This window comes from Larus michahellis, chromosome 6 (genome assembly GCF_964199755.1).
Source record: "Larus michahellis chromosome 6, bLarMic1.1, whole genome shotgun sequence".
In the NCBI taxonomy this organism is placed as follows: Eukaryota; Metazoa; Chordata; class Aves; order Charadriiformes; family Laridae; genus Larus; species Larus michahellis.
The window spans coordinates 53,182,838-53,197,312 of NC_133901.1; the positions used below are offsets into that span (position 1 = coordinate 53,182,838).

At 40.3% G+C, this 14,475-nt stretch overlaps 1 protein-coding gene across 5 annotated transcripts in view; it reads right to left on the reverse strand.

Moving 5' to 3' along the window:
• The window catches only part of ARHGAP22 (Rho GTPase activating protein 22), a 161,000-nt gene that overhangs the window by 111,181 nt on the left and 35,344 nt on the right, over positions 1–14,475 (reverse strand). For all 5 annotated transcript variants that reach the window (XM_074591170.1, XM_074591168.1, XM_074591171.1 and 2 more), the window contains exon 3: positions 12,056–12,143. In XM_074591170.1, the coding sequence (XP_074447271.1) occupies positions 12,056–12,143 (88 nt within the window). The remainder of the gene's footprint in view (positions 1–12,055; positions 12,144–14,475) is intronic.

Here is a 14,475-nt window from a genome sequence, read left to right on the forward strand (position 1 = left end):
AACTAACAACAATGCATCACGAGTTCAGCATGATACATAGCATCTTTGGTACCACATGGAGGCACGGATATCAACATCTTCTTAAATGGATTTTAATTAAATGAGCAATGGTTTACGGATGTAGAATACACTACCTAATCCTGCAGTTACAAATACATCTACCTCCTCTGGATGAGATTCAAAGCCAGACTTTGGAGAACGTGTATGCACTGGGCTGTGCACCTGCCAAAACAGAGATAGAAGACACAAATTTGGAGAAAATAAACACTTAGAGTCTGTTAAGAGTCCTGTAATTACAAGTGACCTGAACTTTGTCTTTCTAATAGAAGAAATCACATCCATTTCAATTAGAGTGCTTGAAGAAAATCAGGATTATTAAATTTATCAGAACATACTACCCGAAACAGAACACAGTCCTGATTCCAGTTGCCTTACTGCTTTTATGCAACAGCACTTTGACCAGAGTCCCTGTGATGGGTACTGTAGAGATGCTGTGAAGTTTATATTAAACTTATGACAATAAAGTTGTTGTAATGCCACTAAATTCAACACAGATTAGCTACACTTTAGTAACTTGTTCTCAGTGTTCACTATGTCAAGCTCCTCTTAAAATCTTTTCGAAAATAAGACAGAAAATGTCAGTGAAAAATACAGCTTTTTCAGGTACTTGTAGTAATAAGGAGTACTTTTCAAGATCTGTCATTTTACAACTGTTTAGAAACAGACTGCTAAAATAATAAAGCCAACATAATTTCTAGTGTCCTTAATATAAACACAGAACTTGAGTTCTTTACTGGCATAGCTTAGGTCTATTAATGCAGTGCAATGTAAAATACATAGCAGAGGATACATCTAGACATACTCATGCATGCCCTATAGGCAAGTTATACCTAGGTAACTAGTACAGGCAGTTAAAACTATTCCCAGAAAAAAAAAAAAAACACCACAGAAAAGTGAAACACAACCATGCTGGTTAATAACTAGGTCTCAATCAAAATTGTCAGGATACTTTCCCTTTAAGCCAAAAAAGTTTAACCAGATCAAACAGGCTGTGTTCAAGTTACTCGAATTCAGTGGAATTAACTTCTCTATAGCGCATAAAGCTATCAGGAAGGAGGAATTTCTGCCAGTGTCCTGAAATGTACATAAATCCAATATCCAAGCATCTACCGGCTCCTATCTGTTAGAAGAGCTTGCATCACAAAAAATCCTGCACATCCTGGACATGCCAAAGATTACACATCCATCCCTCACTTAATGAATTTCTTTGAACAACAGGAACTGATGGAAAAAGACTGATATTCCTATAATTTATTAATTTTAAAACATACAAAATGAATTCTTTAGTTTGCCACTCTACTTTGCAGGGACATTCTGAAGTAATAAAACTGCACGTGTTCCATTTTTTTTATGTGATTAGTGTCAGTATTTCTCTTGGCTGTACCAGAGAAATAAACTGCTCTGCTTGTTTCATGTTTTACCATTTTTCATGTTGCAATCATTCTTCAGAGGCTGCATTTTCAAAGATTCAGGAGTCAGACCAATTTGTTTCCCTGTGGTAACTTGTGTTCTTTAAAATTTATTGATAAGCATCAAGTCCAAGAGGGACCTGTGTGATGACCTAGTCTAAGCTCCTGCATAATATAACTGAATCTTATCAGAGAGTTCACAGTCAGGCATATATTGTGTGAGCAACCAAGTTGATAGGACCCTATGCAGAGGTAAGGCTAAGTACAGGCATGCGTGTAAGATAAGAATCTGAAAATCATTAAAAAAGAGCATGGAAGTCACTTCAACACCCCAGCCTTCCTCCGCCACTCATCATACAATACTTTGGAAATACCTGAAGTAGCAAAAGGCTAAAGAAAGCTTTTGTAATGTAACATTAAGGTCTTGTTACTTTATAGCACGATGACTTATTTAACAAAGTATAAATCTTAAGCATTATGCCCTAGGCACTACATTTTTGCCATATTTACTCCTCATCCCTATGAAGTTCAGAAAGCCCAGTGCAAACTGGTTCTCACTGACAGCACACTAGTTATCCCTAAAGCATTTCAGACAAACACAAAGTGGGTTTTGCCTATGAACCCTCACAGCTGTTTGACAGCGGGCCAGCTGCCACTTCAAACTGGCATTAATGCATCTTTCAAAGACACAGTTTCATAAACACCCCCCATAGCAGTTTCCCAATTATAATTCCTTTTGGATACTGGAGCAGCACGTTATCATCTTTGCCTCCCTTCCCCCACACACTTTTGTGTGGGCTGTGTGAAAAGGAAATGTGTTTTATTTTTCTTACCTTTGCTCCCAAGAATAACTTCCAGCTGGTATTTTTTAAGTCAGCATATTATACTGAGCAGTTAAGCTACCAGCACTAACAGGTACTTCAACAGCAACAGCAGTTGGTGCCTTATATGATTGTCAGTATTTTTGGATGATGGTTCCCTCTCTTTCATTTAGCTAAGTTTTGATTTTTGGTTTTTTTTTTTAAATTGTGTCAGAATTCCCTCTGGAGCAGTCTGGGGAGCAAATATTTCAGTTTCTTTCACTTATGTACCATCCTGCATTGGTTTAGAGACCAATCCTGCTTCTTGCTCTCTTTTCAGTGATGCACTGTGACTGATGTTGTTTCAGAGCATGTATGTGTTTCTCTACATTCTGCATAGCCTGCACCTGCTGCACACATCACAGAAATCAAATCCACACCATCTTAAAGCAGGTAGGAAGTCAGAGTAAGCCCACCAGTCCCTAAATGCTGCAGATGTTGCACCAATTCTATAAGAACAACAGCATGAGCAGAGCAGGTACACAAAAAATGCAATTACTGTTCCTTGTCCACAAAATTTTACATTTAGAAACAAAGAGATTTTTTCTTTATTCTTGCTATTATAAAGCATGAACTCTGCAGGCAGATACATTCATCCACCAACAGGTTCAGGATTCAGAGAGTATTAAAAAAAAAAATTAGCCACCTCAACAGAGAAAGAATCATCATCCATCCATTGAAAATTCAGCAATTTACTTCTCCTAGTATCAGAGCTAGCGAAAATGCACTCAGCACAAATGCTGACCCTTAAAAGCTCAAGTACAGAAAATAAAGAGGAAAACAGCCCTTGAGAACACTAAAGGAAAAAAGTGAACAACCCTGACTGTATCTCCAGCTAACACAGCCAGTACAACCCTGCAAATTAACCTAAAATGCCTTATATTTGTAATTTAACATAACTGTGCTTGATAAGCTAGGGACAAGAATTAACCCACTGAACTACACAAGGAACATCAGATGGACTTCAAATGAAGGACCCAATCCCACAAGACTTAGAGATCAACTCACCTCAGTAAGACTATTGAGCTGGTAAAACATTTGTTGGAGCAGGCGCCTAAGCAGTAAACTTCCTTTTAGCTTGGTGTTTTCTTTTAGCTTGGTGTTTTCTTTCTTCATGGTGATGTTGACCTCTAATACTTATTTTTACCACTGCTAGAATTTGCTGTGTGCTATGAACTACGCTGCTGTATATAATGTGTCTTATTTTATTTTACTTCATCATGGTAATCTACTAACCTAGAGTACTTTTTTAGCCTCGGGGATCCCAAACACTGCATAAATATTGTGGAGAATTCACCCATCCTTCTTGCAAATGGGAATACAGCTGCTTCTGGGGCTGAATAAAGCTTAACCTGCAACAGCAGCACCAGAGCACACAAGCTGCAAGACAGCACTAAAGACTTGATCTTCAACAAATTAGCAAGAAATATAGGGAAGGTACTAGATAACTGATCATTTTGACAGTTTGATAAGTATATCTTTATGGAACAAAGCTGTTCTTGCACAGAAGTGCTGAAAAAAAAAAATCTCTACTAACCACACATGCCTTAGGGCTTAATATATTATCCTTAAGGCAGAATACTCAATAGCAGAGCTTATTCTTGAATGTCTCAGCAGGAAGAGTTCAAAAATCTTATCTAATTTGTACTAAAAAGCCAACCCGATGGGATCAAATGCTGCCTTGTACATTCCCGCAACAATATGCCATCATCTTACAGAGCCATTTCTATACCCAAAGGGCAACATACACAAAATGCTATGCAGACGTATTTGACTTTGAGGAACACAATGGGTTACGAAAAACTGCTCAAAACCAGTCAGAGATTGCCTTAATGATCTGCACTACCAGAAAAAGGTATTCATGAAACTCCTTAAGCCTCATGCTCCTTTCCCAGCAGGCCTCATGCTGTTGCAACTGAAGTTGTAAAAACCAGCATTCTTACTGAAAGCCAGTGTGTGCATTAAAGACAGCTAGGTGCTACTGATCAGGGATCAGATGCAGAGCTTCTCCTGGAGATCTAAATTCCAGGATAGCAGAACACGTATGCTGTCACAGCCCATTTCCAGGCCTACTTTCAACTGCCCAGGGCCCCACAGCACTGGGGGATATAGACAGTATAACTTGGAATAGATCAAACACGTCTAACAAAACAAAGGCAGGATCTTGTTTATTTCATGAAGCAGGATCTTTGCTTGCCAAATGCAAACATAAGCCTTGGGCATTGCATATGTTAGGGAAAAAAAACAAAGCAAAAAGCAATTTATGGGTTGCAGGTGTCTCCTGATGCCCTTCAAGATGTTTTAAGTTGATAATATAAGGTGAGCCAAAACATTCTTAACTATCAGAGAGCCTCGTAGCCCTGAGGGGGAAAGAGGAGCCTAATAACCTTTCTGTACCAAAGTCTGGATATGGTCGGGTGACCTTCAGCAGCAATGAGTCATCACCTTAAGTAGGCAATAGTGTATTGGTCAAGTTGTAGGGATACACCACCAGACTGGACACAACACCGTTGAAATCAGTAAGATTACATGAATTCAGAGGGCAAAGTTCAGTCCCTTTTTTCACGTTCACTTTTCAGAAGTATTCATTGTCATGGTACAGTCAAGTGTTCAGGAAAAGTACGGATCATGAGATCAGTAAGCAGAGATACCTTGCTTGCAGAAGATTTGAGTTGTTAGTGTCTAATATCTGCACAAAGGAAACTAGGGCCTCCATTAACTTACTCAAGTAATAGTTGTTCAGCTAAAGTCCATTTATATAACAAGACTAGAAGTACTGGCAGCTGGCTGATACTTCTGTTGATGCTAAATGAAGTTGTCAAGGTCTGGTCAGGCCACAAAATATTTTTTCAGTGAGATAGAAGAATTTCAGTACCATTAGGAAAGGAGTTACCCTGAGGAAGACAATTAGTATCTTTTGGTCTTTCCAGCAGATCTCTGAGCAGCAATGCAGTAGGAGATTTGATCAAACTTCTTCAGCCCCACATTCAGATGAAAGTGACAAATGCCAATTCATTAAAACTGTAAAAGCCTGAAGATAGATATTTTGAAAAATAAGTTTATCAGGCTCAAAATGGAGGAAGAAGAAAACAGTCAGACATATGCCACAAAATAGCTAGTAACCCCTGGGTCAGCATGTTAACCCGAAGCAGTGGAAGCCTAGGTTCAAGAGGATTTCCCACACAGTCATTACTGCACATGTCTATATAGAATGTGATTTGCTCTTTCATAACAAATAAATCTTGTTTTCATCTTAAGATTAAATGGTAAAAATAATTAGAACTTGAATGTTTTCAAAGACTTGCTTTTGGCATCTGTGACAGCAGCTGAAAGCATTCCATTTTGTGTATCTTAGACTAAGATGCTCATGGCAGGACAAATGTGCAGAAAATCATGAGATACTATGTTCTGTCTACAGAGCACAGCATTAACTTCACAGGCTGGGCAATAACATTGTTAGGGAAGTCTTGCTTGCTGATTTGCTTTTGAGGAGACACCAATGAACAATAAAGAGTGGCTAATTTCCTCTTACAGGATGAACTCACTCTCAAGTGATGCAGGACATACGCCACAACTGATAGCAAGTGCCCAAGCACAAGGTGGAAAGAACCAGCACCATCTAGAGCTCAGGAGCAGATGGAGCAAGCAGAACATACAGAAGAATGTATCAACTTCCAGACATAGAAGTGCAGGATACACACTTCCACAGAGTCTCAGGCTGCACTTATCTTGCATGTAAAAAGAGGTTCTGCCGCTGGCAAAAGCCAACCAGATATAGCCGTCACTGTCTTAGTGCTAAGATTTTTTACTACCTTAAAGGTCTTCAACCCAAGCTATAAGGTAATAATAAACAAGAGTTTCCAGACTCTGTGACTGCAAAGGCAGCATGCAATTTTATCATTCTGGGCAGTCCTTCCAGAAGACAGTTCAGAGAACACATTTTAGGTTTCTCCTTCCTGAGTAAATGGAAAGTCTATCTCCTGTTCCAAAAGACAGTTACGACTTCTAGTGACATACAAATATTTGCACGCCCACAGCTGTACTTCAGACATCTAGAAGTGCTAAACACAGATCAGGCGGTGCCCTCCACTGCAAAACCAAGACCATCAATCTTCTCCTGCAGGTCAATGCAATGCCATGGATGCTCTGTGATGTCCACAGCTCTCACTTGCTATGTGTTTCTACAGCACACTGCTGAAACTACACTGTCTTGTTCTTTCTAGTAGGATGCAGAACTACTTAATTTTGCTCCCACTTCCCTAGTCAACGTGCTGAGTGCCAAATCCCAGAAACCTAAATAAAACCCTCAAATATCAACATCATCATGTATTCAGACATGCAGTCAGTTATCAGCTGTAGACTTCAGGAGAAAATTTAATTACCAGCAGCAAACTCAGTTTCCTGCTATTAGTTAGAATTGCAATTTGCATTGAATAATAGAGAACATGGAATAATTTTTAATGTCTGAATTTCTAATTTCCCCTCCAGGTATTTTAATTACACACCATCTCAACAGGAACTGAGATAAAAAGGCCACAAAAATGACTTAATTGGTGTTGATCACCTGAGATGCAGAAGTGTACCACAGAGCAAACTGCTTTGTAGGCATCATTCACCCTACTGGGACAAGACAAACAGGCTGCCACTCCAACCGCTCTGTGAGACATTGCCAATGACACTGACGGGCTCCCTACAGAACAATCAGTCAACAATTACTGTCCCTATAAGAGTTAGGACTCCCACCTTCTGATTCTGCCTTTCTTGATTTCTTCCTTGTTATAGAACAAACAAGGCAGTGAAACAGCTTCTATTCTAAACCCTATTCTATTTTAAACTCTGCACAAAAATTCCAGGATGAGGCATTCTAATCTGCCCCAGCCTAACTTCTGGCACACTGCAACCACTAGTCCAACTTTAAAGGAGTCACTATTAAATGCAGGTCCCTTTCATAAGGGCAAGCTGCATATATTGAGTTCAGTCTTTAAAACCAATTAAAGAGCTCTGACTTCTAAAGTTTTGAAAATAACCTTCTACATGTGAATCAAACATAGGCAGTTATCTTTGCTCTAACTTTGCAAAAGGCCTGAGACGACAGTTCTGAAGAGAACTGAACCGCCTCGCTAAAGAGAGGGCTGGTGACATTACTCAACTGGAGCACATAAAGCAACCTGAAGTTGCAGTTTTCATCAAGCTTAGTTGGATCAACCTGAAGTCCAGCTGATTTGAAAACTGTATTTTAGTCATAAGAGATGAAGTGAGAGATGTGATTAGGTATTGGGGAAGAAGCCAGAGGAAAGGGGGAAAGCAAGATCAACACCTTCAGCAGCAGTTTCCACTGAAATCAAATTAAACTCAACAGAAAACTGCACTCATTCTCATAGAAAGACCCAGCTAAGAGCTGTCACTGTCAACCTTAGCAGAAAGCACTGTAGCAAGAAACACAAACTAGCCGTCATCAGGGATAAGGAGCCACCAAGATGTGTACCATGAGCTTTGGCCAGGAATTTTTCAGCAAGGCTGCTTTCAACCATAACATACCAGTTTGTTGAAATAGAAAAGGGCACATTTTCTTTGGACAAGAGCATTACTCTAGAATGACTTCATAGTAAAAAATGAGGCAAAAATATCTTTCCCAGAAAAAAAAAAAAAAAAAAAAAAACACAAAACCCAAACAGTAGCCACTGAGAACACTCGCCCACTATGCAAGTGGCAGATTGAGGTTCCTACTCTAAACCCAGTGCAACAGAAACTTGGGTATCCTGCCTCACAGGAGGCAATGTTAGCAAAGAGGTAGCAGGTAATGCATGGAAAACTTTTTTCACATTTCTATCTTTTCCCTCTTACTCTCCCTGAAAAGATCAATTGAATCCATTCTGAAGCAGAACAGAAGAATCTTCTTAAAAGTCACCAAGTTTTCTACAAAGAAAAGCTATTCTCCAATCAACTGGTAAGAACTCTTGCCATTCCTATCAAAAGACAACGCTTTTCACCTACTAACTTCTGAACCTTTTTACCATTTCCTTCCTTTTCCTTTGCAGCACTGTGAGATGAGACACTCAAGTTTCCCTGGAGAGTCAGAGAAATCTCATAGTGCTGCAAAGACCAGAGAATAAAACTAGGCAGACTATTTGCCACAGGACATTAAAAGCATCAGCTTCCTAAAAGGTGAGACCTCAGGAGCATTTAAGCCATAAATATTCCTTAAGACATTCTCAGAGATCAATCCCTGTGCTTCTTACACACTGCATCACACCACTCTGAAATGCACTGTAACCCCAGGCTAACACATGGTTCTTTTGCTGCCCCTAGTAATCAGTCGGCTGCTGATTCTGTTACCAGATTTGGACTCCTCTCCCAAGCAACATACAGTGGTTAATTCTATCCAGAAATACCAGCTGCTGTGTGATGACTACACCAAATGGTTAAAGCTTTGCACCTGGCCTCATACTACCCTGGCAATTTTATAAAAACATTCCCCCCTGCCTGGCTAATAGGCACTGGAATATGAGAGTAACTTGAGCCTACAGCTTATTTTGCCATTCCACTTTGGACTTCACTAGCTGTAAGGGAGAAAAGCATGGATGGATTAAAAAGGGTCCAGAAATTTACATAGTTTCTCCAGAAAAGAGGATAGAGAGCATCTCTGCCAAAGGAGGTATTTCAGGAAGCCCTGACACCAGATCTAATGCTGGTTTGACTGTAGAACTGTTCTGCAGTCTCTCATGTCCCTAGTTAACCCTTCTCCCAGCTGCACTATACAGCTTAGAAATGAACTTGATGAAACATGAATAATACACAATGCCCATCATTAGTTCTTGTTACTCAGCAAAAAATCAATACGTGCTCTGTTACAGCACCAGGACATGCTGTTACTCTAGTCCCTGCACTCTGAGGAAGCAGCTCCCACAGCCAAGCTTTACACAGCCTGCAGAAGAGGAAAGGTGGGAAGATCCCAGCAACAGTTCCAGCAACAAGAATGCTGAAAGCCTTACCTATTGAGTTCAAAGTATTTTTTTGGAGGTAACTGGTACCACAGACTTTTGAAAACTTTGGACGTTTCCTTGCTGGGAGATCTCAGCCTCTCCTCTCTACCAGCTAAACTGGTATCAGGACACTATGGGAACATTTTAGGAATGCTGCACTTTAACTAATGAACACTTTAATTAACGCACACTTTAATTTTGTTAGAGTTCTGCTGCTTACAAGCACAGTAAAATCCCCTATCTATATTTACAGCTACGGAATGTACTTGTATTCACAAGATCCCCAACTTAGTTAAGACGACTAAAAAAAAATCTCATCATCCCTATAGCAACTATATAGTCCTAGTCTACGGGGGGAGAACCGAGGCACAATTGGGCAAAGATATGATCATGGCTGTACATCCAACACAGGGAAAGATGGGAAGTGATGGAAAATAATTATTTGGGTCCTGTAAGATCATTTGTGTTCCCCTTCCTATCTGGCATCCATTTAAGAGCTGTTCACTAAGTGGGTGTTCTGCTGGCTGGCAACCATGCAGAACAGCCATTTCAGAACACATGCAAAAAAGAAAAGGCATTTATGCCAAAACCAGCACAGAATAAGTGTACTGTGAAGAGAATGAGGAAATCTTCAGGCCACATTCTCCAGTGACGTCTGTGCCGAGTCACATTCTGTATTGACTATCTATTTATAGCATTTTTCAATACTTGCTATCCATGTAGCAACTAAGCTTGCTATAAACATGAGTGGATTTAGCTCCACAAGGTAGGGAAAACATCTCAATTTTGCAGGCAGGACAGTGGTGCACTAAGGCTGAATCCTTTTTCCAGGGAACACAGAGAAGGGCAATGTCAAAAACACAAGCTGAACACAAATGTCCTGGGATTCACAACTATGCTGTGAACAGTGTCATTTTTTTGCCACCCTTCTGGATAGCCTCTTTCAAGTAGACACATGGCATTGCTTTACCAACTCCACTGAAGCAACAGCTACCTCAGTTCAGGACAATTCTTCTGCAGGCTACAGTAACATAACCTGACAGGTTAGGGAAGAAGTGCATAATGACTACTTTCCCACCTGGAACCAGAGGGCAAACTCAAATCTGCAGGAAACTCATCCAGGCCAGTCTGTGTCTCAGTTAATGATTTCAGATCACTGCCTGAACACATAGGACCGTTCACAACCACAACAACCCAAGTGCTCTCACATCCCAGATCCACAGTCCTTCTACAACCATATGGTGCACAATCATTGGAAAATGTTGCAGAAGATGTGTCACACTGAGGCACCAAATGCCACTTCCTAGGAGATCTTCCATGCAAGTAACACTGAGCCCAATGCCCTGCTGCTTATGAGGGCACAGTGCAGTACAAGAAGGAGATGGCATTAACAGATAGTGTGCAGTGATAAGGAAGAAAAAAACAAAAATAAATCTCTCCTCCCCAGGTAGTTTCCTCTGTGTCAAACAGAATGCTGTGCCTGAGTTACTGCAAAACCCTGCCTGCTGTTGTAGTTGAAAACCTTGCAGCACTGCCTGTTCCTCTTCCACTGCCTGATACTGTGTCAAGAGGTGCGCAACACAGGCATTTTAAGCCAGCCTGATTAGGGGGTAAGAAAAAGACCCCAAAGACACTGGTAAAAGCATACCTGCCTCCACAAGAGTAACACTCAACTAGTATTCCCTGTGCTGTCCGTTCCATTAAAAAAAAAAGAGGCAGCCTAAAATAATAACTTTTGTCTACCCTATCAACAGCATCAACACTGTGGGGAACCAGACAATACTAAGAAGCATGGATAGGTAGTCCACGCACGAGAAACTGGCTGTGAAGTAAAGCATGACTAAGCCAGCACACTCACGTAATTTTTACCATAGTCACATTTGTCTCCCTCTTTGTTTCCAGGAACTCGGTCTTCAGGTTATTAGGAGATAGCTGTGGAAGGACTAACCTGGTTCATCTTTTTCACTCCACTGGTCTTAAACTGCTAGTGGTGCAACAGCTTTCTTCTCTGTAGATCCTGCTACCTGAAACTACCTCCAAAATATACTGCATTCAAATCTGTGCTCAGAGACGGTCCTCTCCCAACTGCGCTCAGAACTAAATAAAGTTAATACTCCTATGCCGCAGCAGGGAACTTAACTCTAAGTATACCCTCGAGATACCAAGCCAGGCCACAGGAAGTATTTACAGGGGAGCTAAAAGGATTTCAAAAGTTTTACATTAAGACTATGCTGACAGACCATTAGATTTTCTACCTAACAAAATTCCAACCTCTCTTCTGTGGCAGGTCATCTATTCTCTTAAACCTTTTATCTGAAAGTGATACATTTTGAAATGTTTCCCCCCCCATTACTGTACATGAAAGGAATTACATTCAGATACTGCACACTCTTTTTCTACAAATTCTGTGCTGTGCTCTGTGTCAGCTTCTCCCATAACCAGAAAACCACATCAGCTTAGGAGACCACACAGCACTCCAGGCAAGGAGCCCCGCCAAACCGAAAAATCAAGGAGCATGATGCATCTCAACTACTATTTTCATGAGGTACCACGGCAGCAGTTATATCCAAAACAAGGAACACAGAGTAGTTTGTCAAGCTCCATTTCCAAGTCTCTAGACAATCTGGCTAGCATACCGAATTGCTTAAAAGTGAAGTGATCAGTACAGTTTAATTATCATTAATGACAACCAATGGGAATGAGACGATGTTATGTTGTAAAGTACAAGGAAATGCTGGCCTACCTGGGGCAATTTCAAAGAGATGTTTCCCTGGTTCATCAGGATTAGGTGGCAGCTCGTTCACCTGATTACCTTGCAGTAGTATCAAACCCTGTAAGGGACACAAACACCAGTGAAAGGGGAAAGGCCATGACCAAGGTAAGGAAAAAGAAGATAAATATAACAGACACAGCAAAGTTAAGCACCACCCTTCCACTGAGTCCATTTCCTTTCCACCCTTCTAAGCAAGAAAAAGATTGAGCTAGTCATGCACCTGCCTCACCTAGCCTTTCTCTCACACTGGACACTTCCGATTAAATGATCTTTCCTCTGGAATAACACTCTGAGCATGCATAGGTGATTCTCCTTGGTTTCCATAACTAATTATCCCTTGCAAAAGCTTCATCTCACATTACATCTACTCTTCCTTCACCCTTTAGCTTCCGGTTGCAGCCTGCAGCAATGAGGTGGCTGAAGCTCTATTTCTAAATCTTTAGTTCTGTAACTGAAGAAAATGGCCTGTTTTCCAGAGATTTGCAGTACACAGAAGTTCCCAGGAAGATACGGAAGAACAGCAGCTGATGCAGGTTTGCAAGGCAACAGGACCACCTTTTAATCCAAGGGACCGTAGTTTCCCTAACAAGAAATCTAAGTCCCTTTACTTCCTAAGTTCAAATGCTGCCAGAATTCAGATTCTTTTTCACCTTGAGCCCACGCATAATTAACACAATGTATTCCAGTTCGGTGCATAGCTGGTGGTATAGTATCTTCAATGTGAACAAAGTCATCTTCATCTATGGAAAAGCTAGAAAAAGAGATCACAGGAAGCTCTTGTCCAGTAATGTTGATATAACAAGAACGAACATGCTATTTGGACCTCATTGTTTTTCCACATCTTTTAGTTTAATCTTTGACATTTATAAAGCGTGTCCAGCTAACATTCTCTAGGACATAAACACAATAAGACAGATAAAAGGCAGTAAGAATTGGGACTCTAAAGAGTTAAGCCATGAAAAGTGTAATAAACAGTTTCTACTCCTGCACAGAACTGCCCTGGAATGGAAGCTGGGTCCAAACCATCTTTTTTTGGCTGAGCAGAAAAAGAAGTTGTTTCAACCAGTTGTTTTCATGTATATCTCTAGTAAACATGCACAGTTACATTCTCTCCAACCAACTGGGCAACAGCCAAATCCAGGACAGATTGGAGCATCATAACATTGGTAATCAAAACAAATCCCAGTTATTCTCTTTGTCAGCTTCCAGATCCATATTACTGAGTAATACAATTAGTGTCTCATGAGATAGACAATCCAGGATTTCAACTGATGAAAGACAAGCCATCATATGACCTTTTCAATCTTCTCCATAAAATAGAGAAGCCAGTTATGTTATTTTTCATTACATCTGTTATGGCATAACTTCCCTGGCTTTGCCCCTTGGTAATACATTTTTCCTACAGATGCTTTGTTTGGAGAAACCACTGTAATAAACCAAGGAGCCAGCTTGTATTAAATGTAGATGAATTTAGTTTTACTCTTTTCTTTGAACATAGAACATTCAAGAACTACTACAAATAAATTACCAGAGCAGCAATGCTTGAGATGGAAAATGCTTCAGCTAGGAAATAGGCTCCGAGTCATGGAGGTTTACAAGCTGGCATTCCAGTTCTGACAACAAGCTTCTTAACACAAGCTAGAAATGTACATATAGCATTAAGAACTAATATGATATCAGTTGATCCCAGCTGATCAGATTTTCAGAGTTTCAGGTATCATTTGAAAGCTGGCAATAGCCATTTTGTCAGAAGATGTAATCCTCTTAAATGTTAACAGCTGCTTTCCTTTGAGGACCAATTTACATTTTGTAGAAAGAAAAGTTGTTAAAGAGGCAGTAACTCTCTCTCTCCCCCTGCTTTAATGTACAGTCCTCTCTTAAGAAGCCCTGTAAGCAAACTAGCCAGTCTCAAACTGGGTAGTGTCTCCAAGCCAGCACAAAATAAAAGTTAGACTTTCCTTATACAATAGTATAAAGCAAGCGTAAATCCCCATTTGAAACAGTTACCTACACCTCACATTTATAGTCAAGCAGAACCCAGGACTCTGACTAAAGCCCTGTGTTACTTCAGAAAAAGGCATGCTTTTTTGGGGGGTTCTTTCCCTCAGCCTGTATTAGTAAACTTAGCAAATACATATAGGCAGGTCACACATATTTTAGGCAAAAACTAATGATACACATGCCAGGTGAAGATGTACAGTAGTATATACAGACCAGGAGATTCAGACTGTATTTACAGTGAAGAGCAGTAGCTGTTCACAGAAAAGTGCAGTCAAATTAAGGAATTTCAGAAAGCCCATCTTTCCGCAGGAAACTGAAGTCAGTGATGAAGTTCAAGGGTTAACCCAAAATCTCACACTCCAGTGCCTTCCAGAGGTTGTAATTTTCTT